Raw genomic sequence first — 14823 nt, forward strand, 5'->3', positions numbered from 1 at the left:
GAGAAAAGCACTTCTGGGATTCCTAGAAATCTCTTCAAAGAATAGGAGTAAGATTCTCAAACAGCCTAACAAAGTGTTCGGTTTGTAACCTGGAACTCAGAGGAAAGGCAGTTATGACTTTCTTCCCCAACTGGGGTGACAGCATCCCCTCAGGTGGCACATGGAAATGTAGGGGGACATAGTAAGTGGCTTTGATTACTGAGGGCTCTTCATACAGCAGACAGGAGCAAGGCTGCTAAATGCCATGCTCTGCACAGGACAGTCCCACAAACAAAATGAGGATGAAATGTGTCACATTACCAAAAGAATTTTCTAATGGAACAATGATCAATTTTTGATGAATTTCTTGCCGTTTTGTTTCTTCTTTAAAAACAAAAGATAAAAAGGGAGGGGTAAAAAAATCTAAGTAATATTTTTAAAGTTCTAATCTATTTAATAAGGGTGTTAATCACAGAGATGTGAACTCAAGCACAGGTTCCCAAACCCACTCCCAGACCTTAGATTCAGAATGTGTCTGTGGCCTTAGGAATTCAGTTTCAACCACACCCCAAGCTCACACTGATGCAGATGTTCTGAGGACCACACTCTGACACAGAGCACCGTTCTCAGTGATCTGTGCACACCATCACCACCACCACCCTACCACCACCACCGTCCCTCTCCATGTAAGAGCAAAGGCTTTGGAAGATAATGGATCTGGGTTTGAAACCCATTGCTGCCACATATTCATTGTTGACCTTTGGCAGTTAACCCTTCTTGCCTCGACATCCCCATGTGTAACTGAGAGTCAGTGGTTCCTGTTGTGCAGATTGAATACAATAGCATTTGTAAAGTGTGCCCTTGACCAGAACCGAACCCAGGACCCTTCAGTCCATGGGCCGACGCTCTCTTCACTGAGCCAAATCAGTCAGGGCTTATTTTTTTTTTTTTTACATTTGCTCTTTTTCTTCAGCTTAGAAATATTTCCATGTGAGTACACAGAAATTACCTAGTTCTTGACTGCTTCATTTTATGCCAAAGTATTTTGTAATTTCCCTCCTAAGGACCATTTCAGTTATTTCTACCATTTGGACTCTTAACACTAAATTCTCTACTTACTGAGACTAAACAGGGCCAATTAAGTTTCTCTGTATTTTTAAGAAAGAATTTGTAAAAAGTAGATGGACAGTTAGTCATTGGTGAATAACCCTAACAGAGTGGAAATCGTAACTAAAACAAATAATATCTACAAATAAATATTTTGAAGGATTTCTTTATAGTATAAACAGAAAAATCTAAAATTTAAAAATAATAATATACTCCATTATCTGTTTTTAAGAAATCATATATGATATTATAGTTAATGAATCCTTAAAAGCTTTCAAGATAATTTTCTTTGGCTTTAACAACAGATTGGTTATGTTAAATTCTGACAAAGTTGAAATTAGAAAAACATACTAGGTCAGAGGAGAACATGAAAACATGAAAGTGTTATCACCCTTTGGTCATAAACTCCTTTTCTCAGAGAAACATGGCTATAAAAATCTGTTCCAGGATGAAAACTTGGCACAAAACGACCCAATCTTACATCATACTTTTTAAAGATTGGGGTAGAATAGGGAGGCAGGGAGGGATTACAAAGTTGGAGGGGAAGGTTCTTGCTTGAAAGGGGGGAGGAGGGAAGTGAAATTAATTTTCCACTCATGTATAACTTTTTCAACTTAATGATTTGGTTTAGCTGAAATTTGGCAAGGTAGCAGGTTTTAATCTTTTTCAAGAATGGCCTCCCTGTTGTTGAAGCTGTCCATGCAAGATGATGTTCATCAACAGGATGTTCATTCCCTGTTATGGTCCTATCTAGCATATTATGTTAACTCATCATTTGTTTGTTTTAAACTAAAGGCTTCTCCATTCATTACACTCATAATGCTGCTAGTGAAAGAGAGAGTTCTACATTTTAACAAATATAGAAAAACTCCAATATACTTATTAGCCCTGTATTATAGGAATCAAAATCAGACACATCAGAATCAAATTACATGCTCTTTAATACAAGTTCACACAGTACAATCTGACAACACTGGTGTTAGGCCTTTCCTCCAACAACAGTGGAAGGGTTCCACTTTACCCATGGAGAGCCTTAGTCATGACCTCCTTACACCAAACACCTGCAATCAAGAGCCAGGCCATTACTTTGGGATAAATAATTACTCTCTCAAACCATGCTGTGGACATAACAAACCATATACTTTTTTAGGGAGAAGATGAGGTACAACGACTTTATTTTTAAAACCCAACTGACGTATCTGCCTATCCACAACCACACTCTGCTCTGAAAACGAATTAAAAGATATTATATTTATGTACCAGACCAATTCACAGGTCACTGTGTAGACAGAAACACACTGAGAAACATGAAAAGCTAATGGCACATCTGCGCGCCAGGAGCCTGGAAAAGGAAGTGCTTGCTGTGAAGCACAGGAGCGAGCTTCGCGGAGGTCAAGGCCCAAGCACAAGGGGAAAGCTTCGCAGTGTTAGTTTCGACACCCCAGGTCCCTCTCTCTCTGGAGTTCCTCTGCCCGCCCCCCACCCCAGCTCCCCCAGGAGCTAAGTTAAGAAACCTGCGTGTTTGGGTTGGGCAGAGAGGAGGCAGAGTGGCCGAGCTCTTCATGGGCCTGCCTTTCCACCATGAGACAAAACAAGAAGGTCAAACTGCTTCCTAACATAGTAATTACGTTAGCTATTTTGAGAGCAAGAAAGTTAAAATGTGCTCTTATTTAAGCAAATATCAATAAATATAAACAACAGAATTCTTGGGAAAATGGTCATTCATTATACATCCCTTGTAACAAATGTTCCCAATCTGTTGGTTTCATGGCACTATGGGGCCTTAGACTTGATATAACAGGTTTACCGATTTATTAGACACCAAGCATCTAAAGCCTGAATAAATGTGTCATATCACATGTATAAAATATGTAAATGCACGTGTACACACACGTGCACATCTAAATGTGTATAGATACATATATACACACATATCCAAATATGTACAGCACATAAAAGTGTATATATTTATCCATTTTTCAAATATATATATTTGAAATGAATGTAAGTTCATTTAAAAGGAATTTGATTCATCTTTTTTTTTTTTTGTTAATCCTTATCCAAGGATATTTTTCCATTGATTTTTAGAGAGTGGGAGGGAGAGGGAGAGACAGAGAGAAACATCAATGTGAGAGAGACACATCAATTGATTGCCTCCTGCAAGAGCCCTGACCAGGGCCAGGGAACCTGCAACCAAGGTATGTGCCCTTGACCGGAAATGAACCCGGGACCCTTCAGTCCAAGACCAATGCTTAGCCACTGAGGCAAACTGGCTAGGGTCGATTCATCAATTATTAACATGAAATGTTAAAACGTATCACTTCTGTTTTGGTCTGTGAAAGGTTTTTTAAATTTATTTCTACCACAGTAAAATAAACTCTTTGTGCTGTACAGTTCTCAGGGTTCTGACAAGTGTGTGAAGTTGAGTAGCCACCACCACAGTCATGATGATACAGAACAGTGGCATCATCCTAAAAAGTTCCCTGTGCTGCCTTTTTATGGTGAAACCCCCACTTCCACCCTCATGTAAAAGGTTTTGACATTAAAGACAGGTCCTCACACTTGAAAGGAGCTGGGAGTAACTGCTTATAGTGCTGACAACCATCTTTTCCATAAACTTATGCCCCACTTTTTACACACTAGCTTCACTTCTACCCAGTGTTTGACAAAAAGGATTAAAGGGGAAGGTACCTGAATCTATAGGCAAGGAAAAAATAAAGACTTGGAGGAGTGCAGACTTCAAGATGGTATGAAGAAAAAAAAATGATAAAACTTGATAATAAGCTAGATATAAGTAGTTTAAAATAATAAATATGCCTGGGAGATACAGGGAAAAGCTTCGAGTTGGATAAAGCTGACAAGTGATAATTTATGAGGAACAATAATGAACTTTGTTTTGAAGCAAGACAATGAGGAGGTCAGATTTGTTTTAGAAAGTCCATTCTGCCTGCAGTGTGGCAATTAGATAGAAGTGGGGAGAGAATGGATGCAGAGACTGGCTAGAGTATTTCAATGACCAACTGAGAGAGTACAGTATCTCAGTCATCTCAAAGAAGAGAGGTTTCCAAAAACCACAGAGGAAGAACAAAAAGAGTCTCACCAGCTACACAGCAGATTATCACTGGAACGCCATTTGGAGCCCATCTACAATCTCAGGCACTCCCTGCAGGAAAGTGGATCAAGACAGTGCAACATCTCGCAGCACAGCCCACGAGATAGTCTACAGTCCTCCTCCACAAAACACCTACAAATGGTGGGCAAGAAATGTCAAACAAGTATAGCTACACTTCTAAAAATAAAGAAAATACCTATCCCTGGTTCTACCAGCTGTGGTTCAGGTGTCTGGGATACACAGTATACTGGTGAGGAAGGGAGGCTGTGAGTGTGGTGGGCACTGAGGCTCCTCAGACAGGTCAGTGTAACATGCATTTTTCTCGTCTGTCCAATAAAGAGGCATTTAGAGAGTTTAAGCAAGGGAGTAACATGGATAGAACTCTGCTTTCCAAATATTAATGTGGCAAAGAGTAAGATGCACGGAGGCTTAAAACAGGGTTAGGGGAAAGGGTGAGGAGATGGATCTGAGATTCAATGGCCGCTGTTTGAATATGGGAAACAATGGCGAGAGGAAGGTCAAAAATAGGACTCCCAGGTTTCATGGCTGCAGTCCTTGGGGTGACAAAGTCATCAATGAACTAAAAGAGCCTTGGAGAAGAGTGGACTTGGGGGAAGAGGGGACGGCAGTGCTGGATGATAATTTGTACTTTACATATTAATTTGAAGCCTCAGTGGTTATTCCAGCATGAGATAGTACAGAAGGCTAAAAATGCAGGAGCAAAATCTAAAACAAGAATCCTTAAATGCGATTTAATGAATTGGCTTCAGGGGAGGGTGTGTTACAAAACTGTATATAAACTTTTATGTCTGTACATTCTTCTCAGGGTAAATTTGTGTCTCTCATCACATTTTCAAAGAGGTCTGTCTTGAATTTCTATTCCTTTAAACATAATGTGTCAATTTGGGGTACACTTAATCTTTGGTGTTCTGCAGTCTCAGATGATGTGTCTAGGTGTCAATTGTTATTTAGCCTGCCTGAGATTCACTGTACTTCCTGTTTCTGACGACAGGTACCTTCCATCAGTTCTGGAACATTCTAGGCCATTTTCTCTTCCACTTTATTTCTCTGCTTCCACCTATGACACAGCCTAATGTTTCTGTTAACTAGCACTCTTCATTTCAGACCTTTCATTGAGGAATATTTTCCTACTTGTGGATAAACATAAATGAAACTGCATAAAACAGGAATGCTCAGTGTTCACAGCTTGGCTGCTGAGATATAGTGTTGCACTGAAAATCATGAATTTCTCATCTTCCTTACAGAAAAAAACTGCACAAAGCCCTTGAGATGTTTAACAGAAAGGTGCTAGGCCTGACTTCTAAAATGAAAACACACCTTTTTAAGCTAATCATTATGCTGTAGAGAAGAGAGCAGCATTTAAGAGAAACAAGGCACAGAGCTGCCCACAGACACAAAATAAATCTAAAAGCTTAAGGCTCAAACAAGTTTAAGAAACATGTACCAGTGAGATCTGAGTTATCACAGACATACATACATCTTTCTAAATGTATATTTTCTGCCTAAAAAGAAAGCAGGATAAAAAAAACATCAACATATCACTAGCTTAGGCGACTGGGGAGGTGGGAGTTCTATACCAGAATGTCTCAAAAAATATGGTATTTGGGGGCTGATTGATTTTTCCCCTCAACTAAATTCCGTTCTGGTTCTTTTTTGTAATGTTTCAAAGTGCAGGCTGAGCTCTTAATCTTTTGGGAGGCACAGGCAAGACAAAACGCCAAACTCACTAATGAAAACTTGCTGAACTTACTTTTCAGAATTCCACTCTAAGTCACGAAGAACCCCTTTGGCGCTGTTCCCAGACTAGTAAAACGAACATGTCAAGTCCCAGGAGGCTAATACAGCTCACTCCACTAAAACCAATACACATCGTCTCCTGATAGCTGGTTGTATCAGCATACTCAGAAGTGTATATTTATCAAAGGGGGTACCCTCCAGGACACAATATTTATTATAAGATTATCTCAGAGACTCAAGTAAATATGAGTGGAGCTAAATTAAGCCATGTTGACTATGATGTTCTATTAGTTAAATTCTAACACAAAATCACTCCAGGAGATCTAGTGTCTCATTTCTTGAGACAACTGATGTAGGTTTAAAAAAAAAGGGGAGGGAAGAATTATCTTTTTCTTTAAATCTATCTGCATTTAGCTATACAACTTTTCTAATTATTCTAAAAAAATCTTTGAGCATCTAAAATGAAAAATTTCCATCCTGTTCAGATGCTGAATTCAGTATTAAATGTAAATAAAATCACAAAAGATTGAATTTGTTCATTGTTTTAAAAATATATTTTATCTTATTTATCTGGATTTAATAGCTATGATCTCATTAATTCTAAGTAGCACTATTTTCATTTGCAGCTTCCCCTACCCTTTCCCTAGGCCTTTTACTCATGTTTCAGTTTATCCTGCCTTTGTGGATTACAGGCTGCCCAAATATTCTAAGTGACCATGTCTGTGACCGTGTAAGTGACCATGTCTGTGGGTTGGAAAGGAAGGCTGGAGAGGCCACAACAGGAGTATATGAGCGGTCACATGAGGTCAAGACCCTATTTATCACGTCCAGGATTCAGCTGATAAACCACACCTATGACATAAAGCTCCATCTCTCAGCAACAACCAGAGTCCACATGGAAACAAGCCTGCTGGCCAGCCACAGGGCACAGCAATGAGGAAGGGCTCTGGAGACCACCTGCCTTTGCGGGCACAGGACCCAGCAGATTCAAAGCTTCCTGCCACACTGGGGAGTCCAATCAGTGGGGGCTGTGGCTGAGCTCAGGCAGGGCCCAAGGGCAGGGCCGGCTTGGGGAGAGATGGGCTGTGGCTCACCAGCCCTCAGCTGATGGAACAGTGGCCCACCCTAACGCGCCCAGGGAAACAATATGACAACAGAGACACAGACACAGGAGGGGAAAGTCAGTCTTGCTGGGGAGGCAGGTGGCAGTAGTCAGGAAAAGTTCTATGGAGGATATAGGACTGAGAAGATCAGAGAGGACAGACAGCGCTCTGACAGATCCTATGGGAGAGGGAAATAAAGTCAATGTTCTAGAAGCAGCCACACAAAGGTATGGAAGTGAAAAAGACATAAGGTGTGTTCACAGGAAATCACGAAAAACCTCAGTGTGGCTGAACAACAGGAAACATACAGAACCCAGAATGGAGTGGAAAGGTCGGTTAGGACTGCGACAGAAAATACTTTGAATGCCAGATTGAGAGATGTGCGCCAATTCAGCTGGTGATGGGAGGCGCTGATGATTCTGAGCGAGGAAAGGCCATTACGTGACCAGGACCTACTTCAGGAAGATAGTGACAGTCTGTGCCGGACACACTAAACTAGGAACAGAGACAAAAGGCCATCAGGAGACATGGCAGAACTAGGGAATAACAAGAATGAGAGATACCGTGGAGAGAGGATTTCCAGTACAAAACGACAGGTTGGCTAATGCCTTTGAGATGTGGCACCTGGGCACCTAGGATAGTGAGAGTGTCATGAAAAACGGGTTGTGAAGAAGAAACATTCATTTGCTGGAGAAATAATGAGTTTGGTTTCAGACACTGTGAACCTGCAGTGTCACCTGAACACACAGACAGACCTATCTATCAGGCGGCTAGAAAAGCAGATCTGCAAACTGGGAAAACGGGATTCAAAATGGGGATCTGGGGTCATCCACAAAGAAGTAAGGCCACAAAAGGGCTCCAGGGATGGAATCATGGGAAATATCATTTCGTATAACTTAATGGGTTGGAAAAAAAAAAGTAGAGGCAGCAAAGAAGACCAGGAAAGGTCTTAGAATTCGAGGTTATCGAGGAAAAAAGACACACCATGAAACATGTGCTAGGAATATATGAGGATCAGGTGGGACAGTAAAGTGAAAGGCAGTTGGACATTTTAAAGTACTAAACAAATGCATTGTTATTGTGGTTACAGTAGTGCATGCTCAATCTCTAGAAAAGTAACATTACATTGGAAGAGCCAGACTTTTCCAAGTTCTTCCGAAGTCCCCTCTCCGCCAATCAAATGGAAATACGATCTCCTCCTCCCTTGAACCTTACAGTCCCTAGTGACTCTTTTCTCAGGCATTTATGTAATTCCTGTTGTACTAACTGAGCATCGCCCATGTGCCACACACCCCAGAGGGCCGTGGGAACTCCCCCTTGGCAGAGATGACAATGAAATTAAAGATTTACCCCCCTTTACAGAAGAGGCTCAAGAAGGTTAGTATCTGAGTGAGACTGCCAGCCAATGAGGGCAGGGACAGGGGCTTCTGCTGCCAAGTCTCACTGTGCCTTTTCCACTAAGACATAAGCTGGAACTTGCCATACTGTTCGTATCCCCTCACTGTACCATCAGCAAGGCAAGGGCACAGCCTGCCTCATGCATCATGCTGCCCTCTGAAGCACCCAGCAGAGGCCTTTACTCACCCTGGTTGGTGCTGTTTTTGTTGCCTGAAAGGATGAGTGCACAGATTTGCAGGCCCATGGGCCTTGCTATCGGTTTTGTGGGCTGGGAAGACTGGAGTACGTATTTCTAAGGCAGACTGTAACTTCACAGAAAGTTCTAAAAACAAAGGCTGTACTTGTGAAAGATACCACCTGGCCACTCAGGGGCTGAAGTCCTCTTTTTATACACCGAGTGGGAGCAGCACAGGCAGTGCGGAGCTGCTTTTCTTCAAACCACTCCCACAGCCCGGCTCACGCCAAGAAAAGGCCTACACTGTCCGGGGAAGGGAGCTGTGCAGCCCAACTAACCTCTGGTGTTCCTGCTGGGGCTGCCAACAGTCTGGGGAGGAGGGTGTGCTTAGTGCCAGCTCTGATGACGTAACCTTACAATTCCAGCTTTTCGGCCCAGAAGAAAAAGGCAACTGGTTTGCGAACTAGATTCTCCCCCTCTTCCAATATTCAACCAATGTCAGTTTTGCAAAATTGACCACTAGGTGTTGTTTGCATACCTCACTGGTTTAAAAAAAAAAAAAAAATGAATAGCCCTAGCCGGTTTGGCTCAGTGGATAGAGCATTGGCCTATGGCCTGAAGTGTCCCGAGTTCGATTCCGGTCAAGGGCACATGCGAGGGTTTCAGGCTCAACCCCAGTAGGGGGTGTGCAGGAGGCAGCTGATCAATGATTCTCTCTCATAATTGATGTTTCTATCTCTCCCTCTCCCGTCCTCTCTGAAATCAATAAAAAGATTTAAAAAAATAAATAGTAACTAATTCAATGGGCAGATTGGGGTCCGTTGGAAAATGAATGTCTAGAGCCTGGAATGTGTGTGTGTCATGAATGTCCCTGTGTGCGAGCAGGAAGTCCTCAGAAGCGTTTACTTTACAAGCCGCATGCAGGCCCAGTGGGAGACCAGGAAACAACAGGCGTTAAACACCACGAAGGCATGCAGCCATGTGCTCCAGCGCTGCCAGAAATACCAGACAAGGATCCACGACCCGGGGAAGCAGACTTCTGAAGTGGGACTGCATTTCAGGGCTTCAAGAAGAATAACGCACTGGGGACTTTCCTGCCCAGTGTCGCTGACAGATGTTCCTTCTTGTGGGGACTGTCTAATTTGGAGACTTTTGGTATCCATGTCCCTACAAATCTTTAGGGTACAACAAATTGATCCCTTTCCCTACATGTGAAGGCAAAAGTCCAAAGTAGCCTTTTCCTATTTCTGAGACTAGTTACTGTGAGCATAATATCCTTGTCCATTGAATGGGCAAACCGGGACAGCGATTAGCCAGACTTAAATGGGGTATCTCCCAGGCTCAAGATATCTTTCCATGCCTACAGAGAACAGATGGTGAGAATGCAAATCTTCACTTGTCAATTTTTACCTAATATTGGATCAGGCTATTGGTCTCACTTCGGCCTCTGCCTGTCAAATCCACTGTATGGGGCTTAGGACTTCCTAGAAAGAGCCACAGCAGAAGCCAAAAAGAGAGCAAGCCTCAGCGAGGGCAAGCATCTGGCATCGGCTTTGGGCAGGTCCACATGGGATGCTTTTCCTATGACTCTTGAAGGAACTCCCCAAGGCTGAGTCTAAATCAATGCGTGGATAGCTAAGAGTTGACAGGAGAGTATGAAACACAAACAATAAATGAGAGCTTAGCACAGTTACCAACCCTCTTCACTTAGTTCCTGACCTTGCTTATGACCTTTGCCTTACTGAAATGGCATTACTTCTGTTCTGTACTCTGACCTCTGCAAGAGGGAACCAAAGATATTAATAACTAGCAAATATGTAAGCCCTTAGAAAGTCATGCCACAATTTGACCACTTTCCATTTTAACCTTTCTCTAAAACCTCATTTGTACAACTTCTACGTAAGGGTGTAAAATGTTTTTTGTTGTTTTTGCTTTGTTTTTTTGGTATTACAAATACAGTTCTATTATGTGAATTTTTACTAACCAGGAATAATGTAATAGCTCTCAGGGCAGCATTTTAAAATCTTCCTGTGAGAATTACTTACCGACCTAGAATACTGCCAATCAGGCTACTAAAGGAGCAAAAAGACTTGTTCCGTACCCTTGAGTAGCTTGCAATTTAATAGAAGAAAAAAAAATGCACATCACTAACTAAATCTATGCAGAGCAGATGATAACAGTGATGAATTCAGTATTATAAGTGTTCAGGGAAAGGCTAGACTAATTGTGTTCATGGAAAATCGTTGGTAGAGATGGCATTTAAATAAGGCCTTAGAAAATGTGTAACTTCAAGGGCATTTTAGAGAAGAGCATTTTACATGGCTGTAACAGCTTTAGCGAAAGGACGGAAGCAAGAGGATACAGGGGAATTAAGAAAACTTCAAGGGAGAGAGCCTGGGTGCAGGACAGGCCACAGGAGAAAAAAGAAGAAACCGATCTGGAAAGGCACTTGGTGGCCAGTTCTTAACCTAACATAGATGTGGAGGGGAATGTAGAAAATTAGATTTTAGAAGCAGGAAGTAACTTTTAAAATATACCTTACATTAATCATTTTTCACATCACAACTTGGATTTTTAGAGGGAGAAATATTTTATTATTCCATTTGCAAACTAGATGGGGATAACTTCAAAGAAAAATACTGTGGAAGCTGGGAAAATTGTTTCTCAGAGCTGGCAAATTCTTGACTGCAGCTTCAGTAACGTATTCTTCTTAGCAAACTCTTGAGATTGTCTCATTAATGTCTCTCTTTCCGCAACCCCAAAATACCTTCTGAACTCATTATAGACATACTGAGTGGCTACTCTGCAACTAGTACTTGCCCACTTTTTTACCCATCCTCTCTTTTCTGCCCCACTTGTCCTGGGGCTAACCACTCACTCATTCATTCTTATCTTATGAACTGTATCAATCATAATAACATTAATAGCTAGTACTTGCTATAATGCCAGGCCCTGAAATAAATTAATGCTTTATGAGCAGTATTTAATATAATTCTCAAAACAGCACTATGAAATAGGTATTATTATCCCTGTTTTATGGATGAGAAAACAACTTCAAAGATGTTAAATACTTTGCCAACTGGTAAGTGCAGAACCAGGTTTAAGCCAGATGTGCTTGTTACAGAACCTTACTTGTTACCACTTCATCATACTGCCTCCAACACCCTTTGACCTCTTACTGAAATGGCATTACTTCTGTTCTGTACTCTTACTGATATGGGTTAGTATTTTAAGTTAAAAATTAAAATATTCATGGAGTGCCTGTTACTATTAACTGCTGTCCTAGGTGCTGTCAGAGGTATGTAAATAAAAGAGAGCATGTCTATAGATTATTGATGCTCATAATCTTCCATATTTGAGTATAAACAGTGTGTAAGATGGTATGCCCACGATTCATGAACTAGAGCAACTAAGGTCAGAAGGAGTGAAAATGGCTTTGTATATGAATGTTGAATGGTGACCACATATCACAGACAGAAACCGGCCAACCCTGACTGTGACTTTCAGAGAATTTTAATTATACACTTCAATCAGAGTCTGTAAAAACTCTTTGCTGATGAAAACTCTGTCCTGTCAGAAGTTCCCAAGCAAATCTGGTTACAATCTATTTTCAATGAACTTCAGCTTCCTTTGAAGTCAAATAAGCTACTAAAGCATTTTAGCCAACAATAGCTAATTGTGAGGCTAGTCCTTGTAAAATTCATTACTGATGAGTAAAATTATTGGGTTAAAACAAATGTGATATCAAACTACTTGTACCATGCAGCCAGAATGTTGTGTAAAATTATATAGAACTATTTAGACACAGAAAAATAATTCAAACATGTCATTTTTTAAGCTATCTGCTTAAATACTGCCTTTACTAACTTCTGAATAAGCTTTTGCTTAATATTTTCAGGAGACTAGTTACATTTTACAAATAACTATAATATTTACAAATACATAAGAAACTGGGTGGGATGATCAGCAGTCCCCTCTAAGCTGTAACCATGCAGCCCAAGGAGAATTTGGGAGGAGTCACAAGTTCAGATTCTGTCTGCCTACTCATCTCTCTCTGCAAAGGTACAGTGTTCACATCACAACATACACAACCAAGACGCAAAGACTGCAGTGGCAAATATTCACTGCATTTACTCTGCAATCTAAACTCCTAATCCAATTCATTTTAAGAAAACAAAAGTCAATAAGAAAAATCCTTTTAAGACTTCAAGAGTGGCAAAATAATTAGCACGACACATTTAGTTAATAAGGAGAAGCACCAGTCTACAGAAAATTAATGACACTGAGACTTACTGTTCAATTCGGGGTGACAGGTACAGCTTGGGGTACACCTGAGTGGCTTCGGTATCCTCAAAACTGACAGAAAGGAGGGCGACATCTTCTCCAGGGTCTTCATTTACATCCTTAAACAGAAAGTGAAAAACACAGTGTCATCAGCACCTGCTCTTGTAACATCTTTTTGGTGCTGAGCTCACAGTCCACTGTCATTTAGGCTATGAGGCTTGAGTTACCTGGATTTGAATTTAGCAGCTCTGTACATCCTTTGCCACATACCTAGCCACTCCCATAGGGTGATGGCTTCCAAACTTTCTGACCACAGCCTACCACGGTGAGGAAAAGACCCTCACCTATCTACTTGTTCCCACATTCCAATAGGGGAAATGTGAATCTGATGATAACAAAGAATTAGACAAAAATACAGTTAACAAAATACAGTAAACATACAAATATATTGCTGGCAATATGTACAATGGCTCGTAATTTATATATGTATAAATGACTTCTAATTTACTTTTTATAGAAAGAATATGAGTTAAAAATAAGATTTATATCATAAGACAACAACAAAACTTAAAATACCCAGTAATTTTATTATACATACCTTGATAGTATGTTGCAAGTTAAATAAATAGAAAAAATTGCCAAGAAACATATCACTTTGAAGTGTGCCACCATATAAGCAAATGGCAGGGGGTTACATATTAGTATGCATGTACTTTAGCAAAATGATCATGGATGATTCATATATGAACCTCATGACATACATTTCTTAAAGTTTAGTTATAAGAATATTATAAGACAAAAACACTGCTGATCCAAGTATGTATTAAGAAACACTGAGAGGTTAACCAAACAACCAACAATAAATTAAGCTGATAATGATAAAGCTAAAATGTAATTTACTATTAAAAAGCAAGAATGGCAGCAATTGAATATCATAACCAACTCAAGCCAACACTGATGCTACACTGAAGTGTCCTCAATCAAAACTGTGAGACCTACAACTGTGTGTATGCTTTACAGTTACTGCCAAGCACCAAGTTTCTGCCAGACTTCTGAACAGAATACTGAATTAGAATAAATTATTGCACCATGTGATTTTAATTTGTGAATACCAAACCTTAGTAACCCTCAGTAATTTATTTTTGGTGGGCAGTGGCTCCAAGTCAAATATAAATATTAAAAAACTTAATAGAGTGCACATCTTTCACCCAGAGTGACTAATAAGAACTTACCTAGATTAGTTCATAGTTCCCTGGAGGGCTCAGCAGCCATCCTATGAGGGTCCCAACCTAGACTTTAAGAATCACTGGGTGTGAATATTGAGAACTTCAGATATGATGCCCTTCTGTCTGTCTAAAGCTAACCTCACCCCTTCTTTCCTGGCATTCTGAGAAGCTGTCATCACACTCGTCCTGCTCAGCATTAGCATCGTCAGTCTCCTTGCTCTGCCTTCTACTGTGCCAACAGGATGCACAAGTGTGGCACGTTTACAAAGGGACAAAGACCAGAGTGAGTATCTCCCGTCTTAAGAAATAAAAATAAAAATAAAACCATACTTGTCTCTATATAATTCCCTGGATTTTTCTCTCATTTCTCTCCTCCTCTTTAGACTGCTTAAAAGAATTGTCTACATGTGATATTTATCTTTCTCCAACTGGCTTATTTCACTTAGCATAATGCTCTCCAGTTCCATCCATGTTGTTGCAAATGGTAAAAGTTCCTTCTTTTTTATAGTGGCATAGTATTCCATTGTGTAGATGTACCACAGTTTTTTAATCCCCTCATCCCCCCTCCCCCAGGTCAGTTGGGGGAAAAGGAGACATATGCAAAACTTTAGACAATAAATTTTTAAAAAAAGAAATCTCTATTAACAATTCCAACTTTTTTAAGATGGGGGCGGGGGGGGA

The 14823-nt window shown here is 40.6% G+C and overlaps 1 protein-coding gene across 2 annotated transcripts in view; it reads right to left on the reverse strand.

Moving 5' to 3' along the window:
• Positions 1-14823, reverse strand: part of BABAM2 (BRISC and BRCA1 A complex member 2) — a 357703-nt gene that overhangs the window by 157526 nt on the left and 185354 nt on the right. For both annotated transcript variants that reach the window (XM_036335009.1, XM_036335008.1), the window contains exon 7: positions 12926-13035. In XM_036335009.1, coding sequence (XP_036190902.1) covers positions 12926-13035 — 110 coding nt within the window. The remainder of the gene's footprint in view (positions 1-12925; positions 13036-14823) is intronic.

This window comes from Myotis myotis, unplaced genomic scaffold (assembly GCF_014108235.1).
Source record: "Myotis myotis isolate mMyoMyo1 unplaced genomic scaffold, mMyoMyo1.p scaffold_m19_p_14, whole genome shotgun sequence".
Taxonomy (NCBI): Eukaryota; Metazoa; Chordata; class Mammalia; order Chiroptera; family Vespertilionidae; genus Myotis; species Myotis myotis.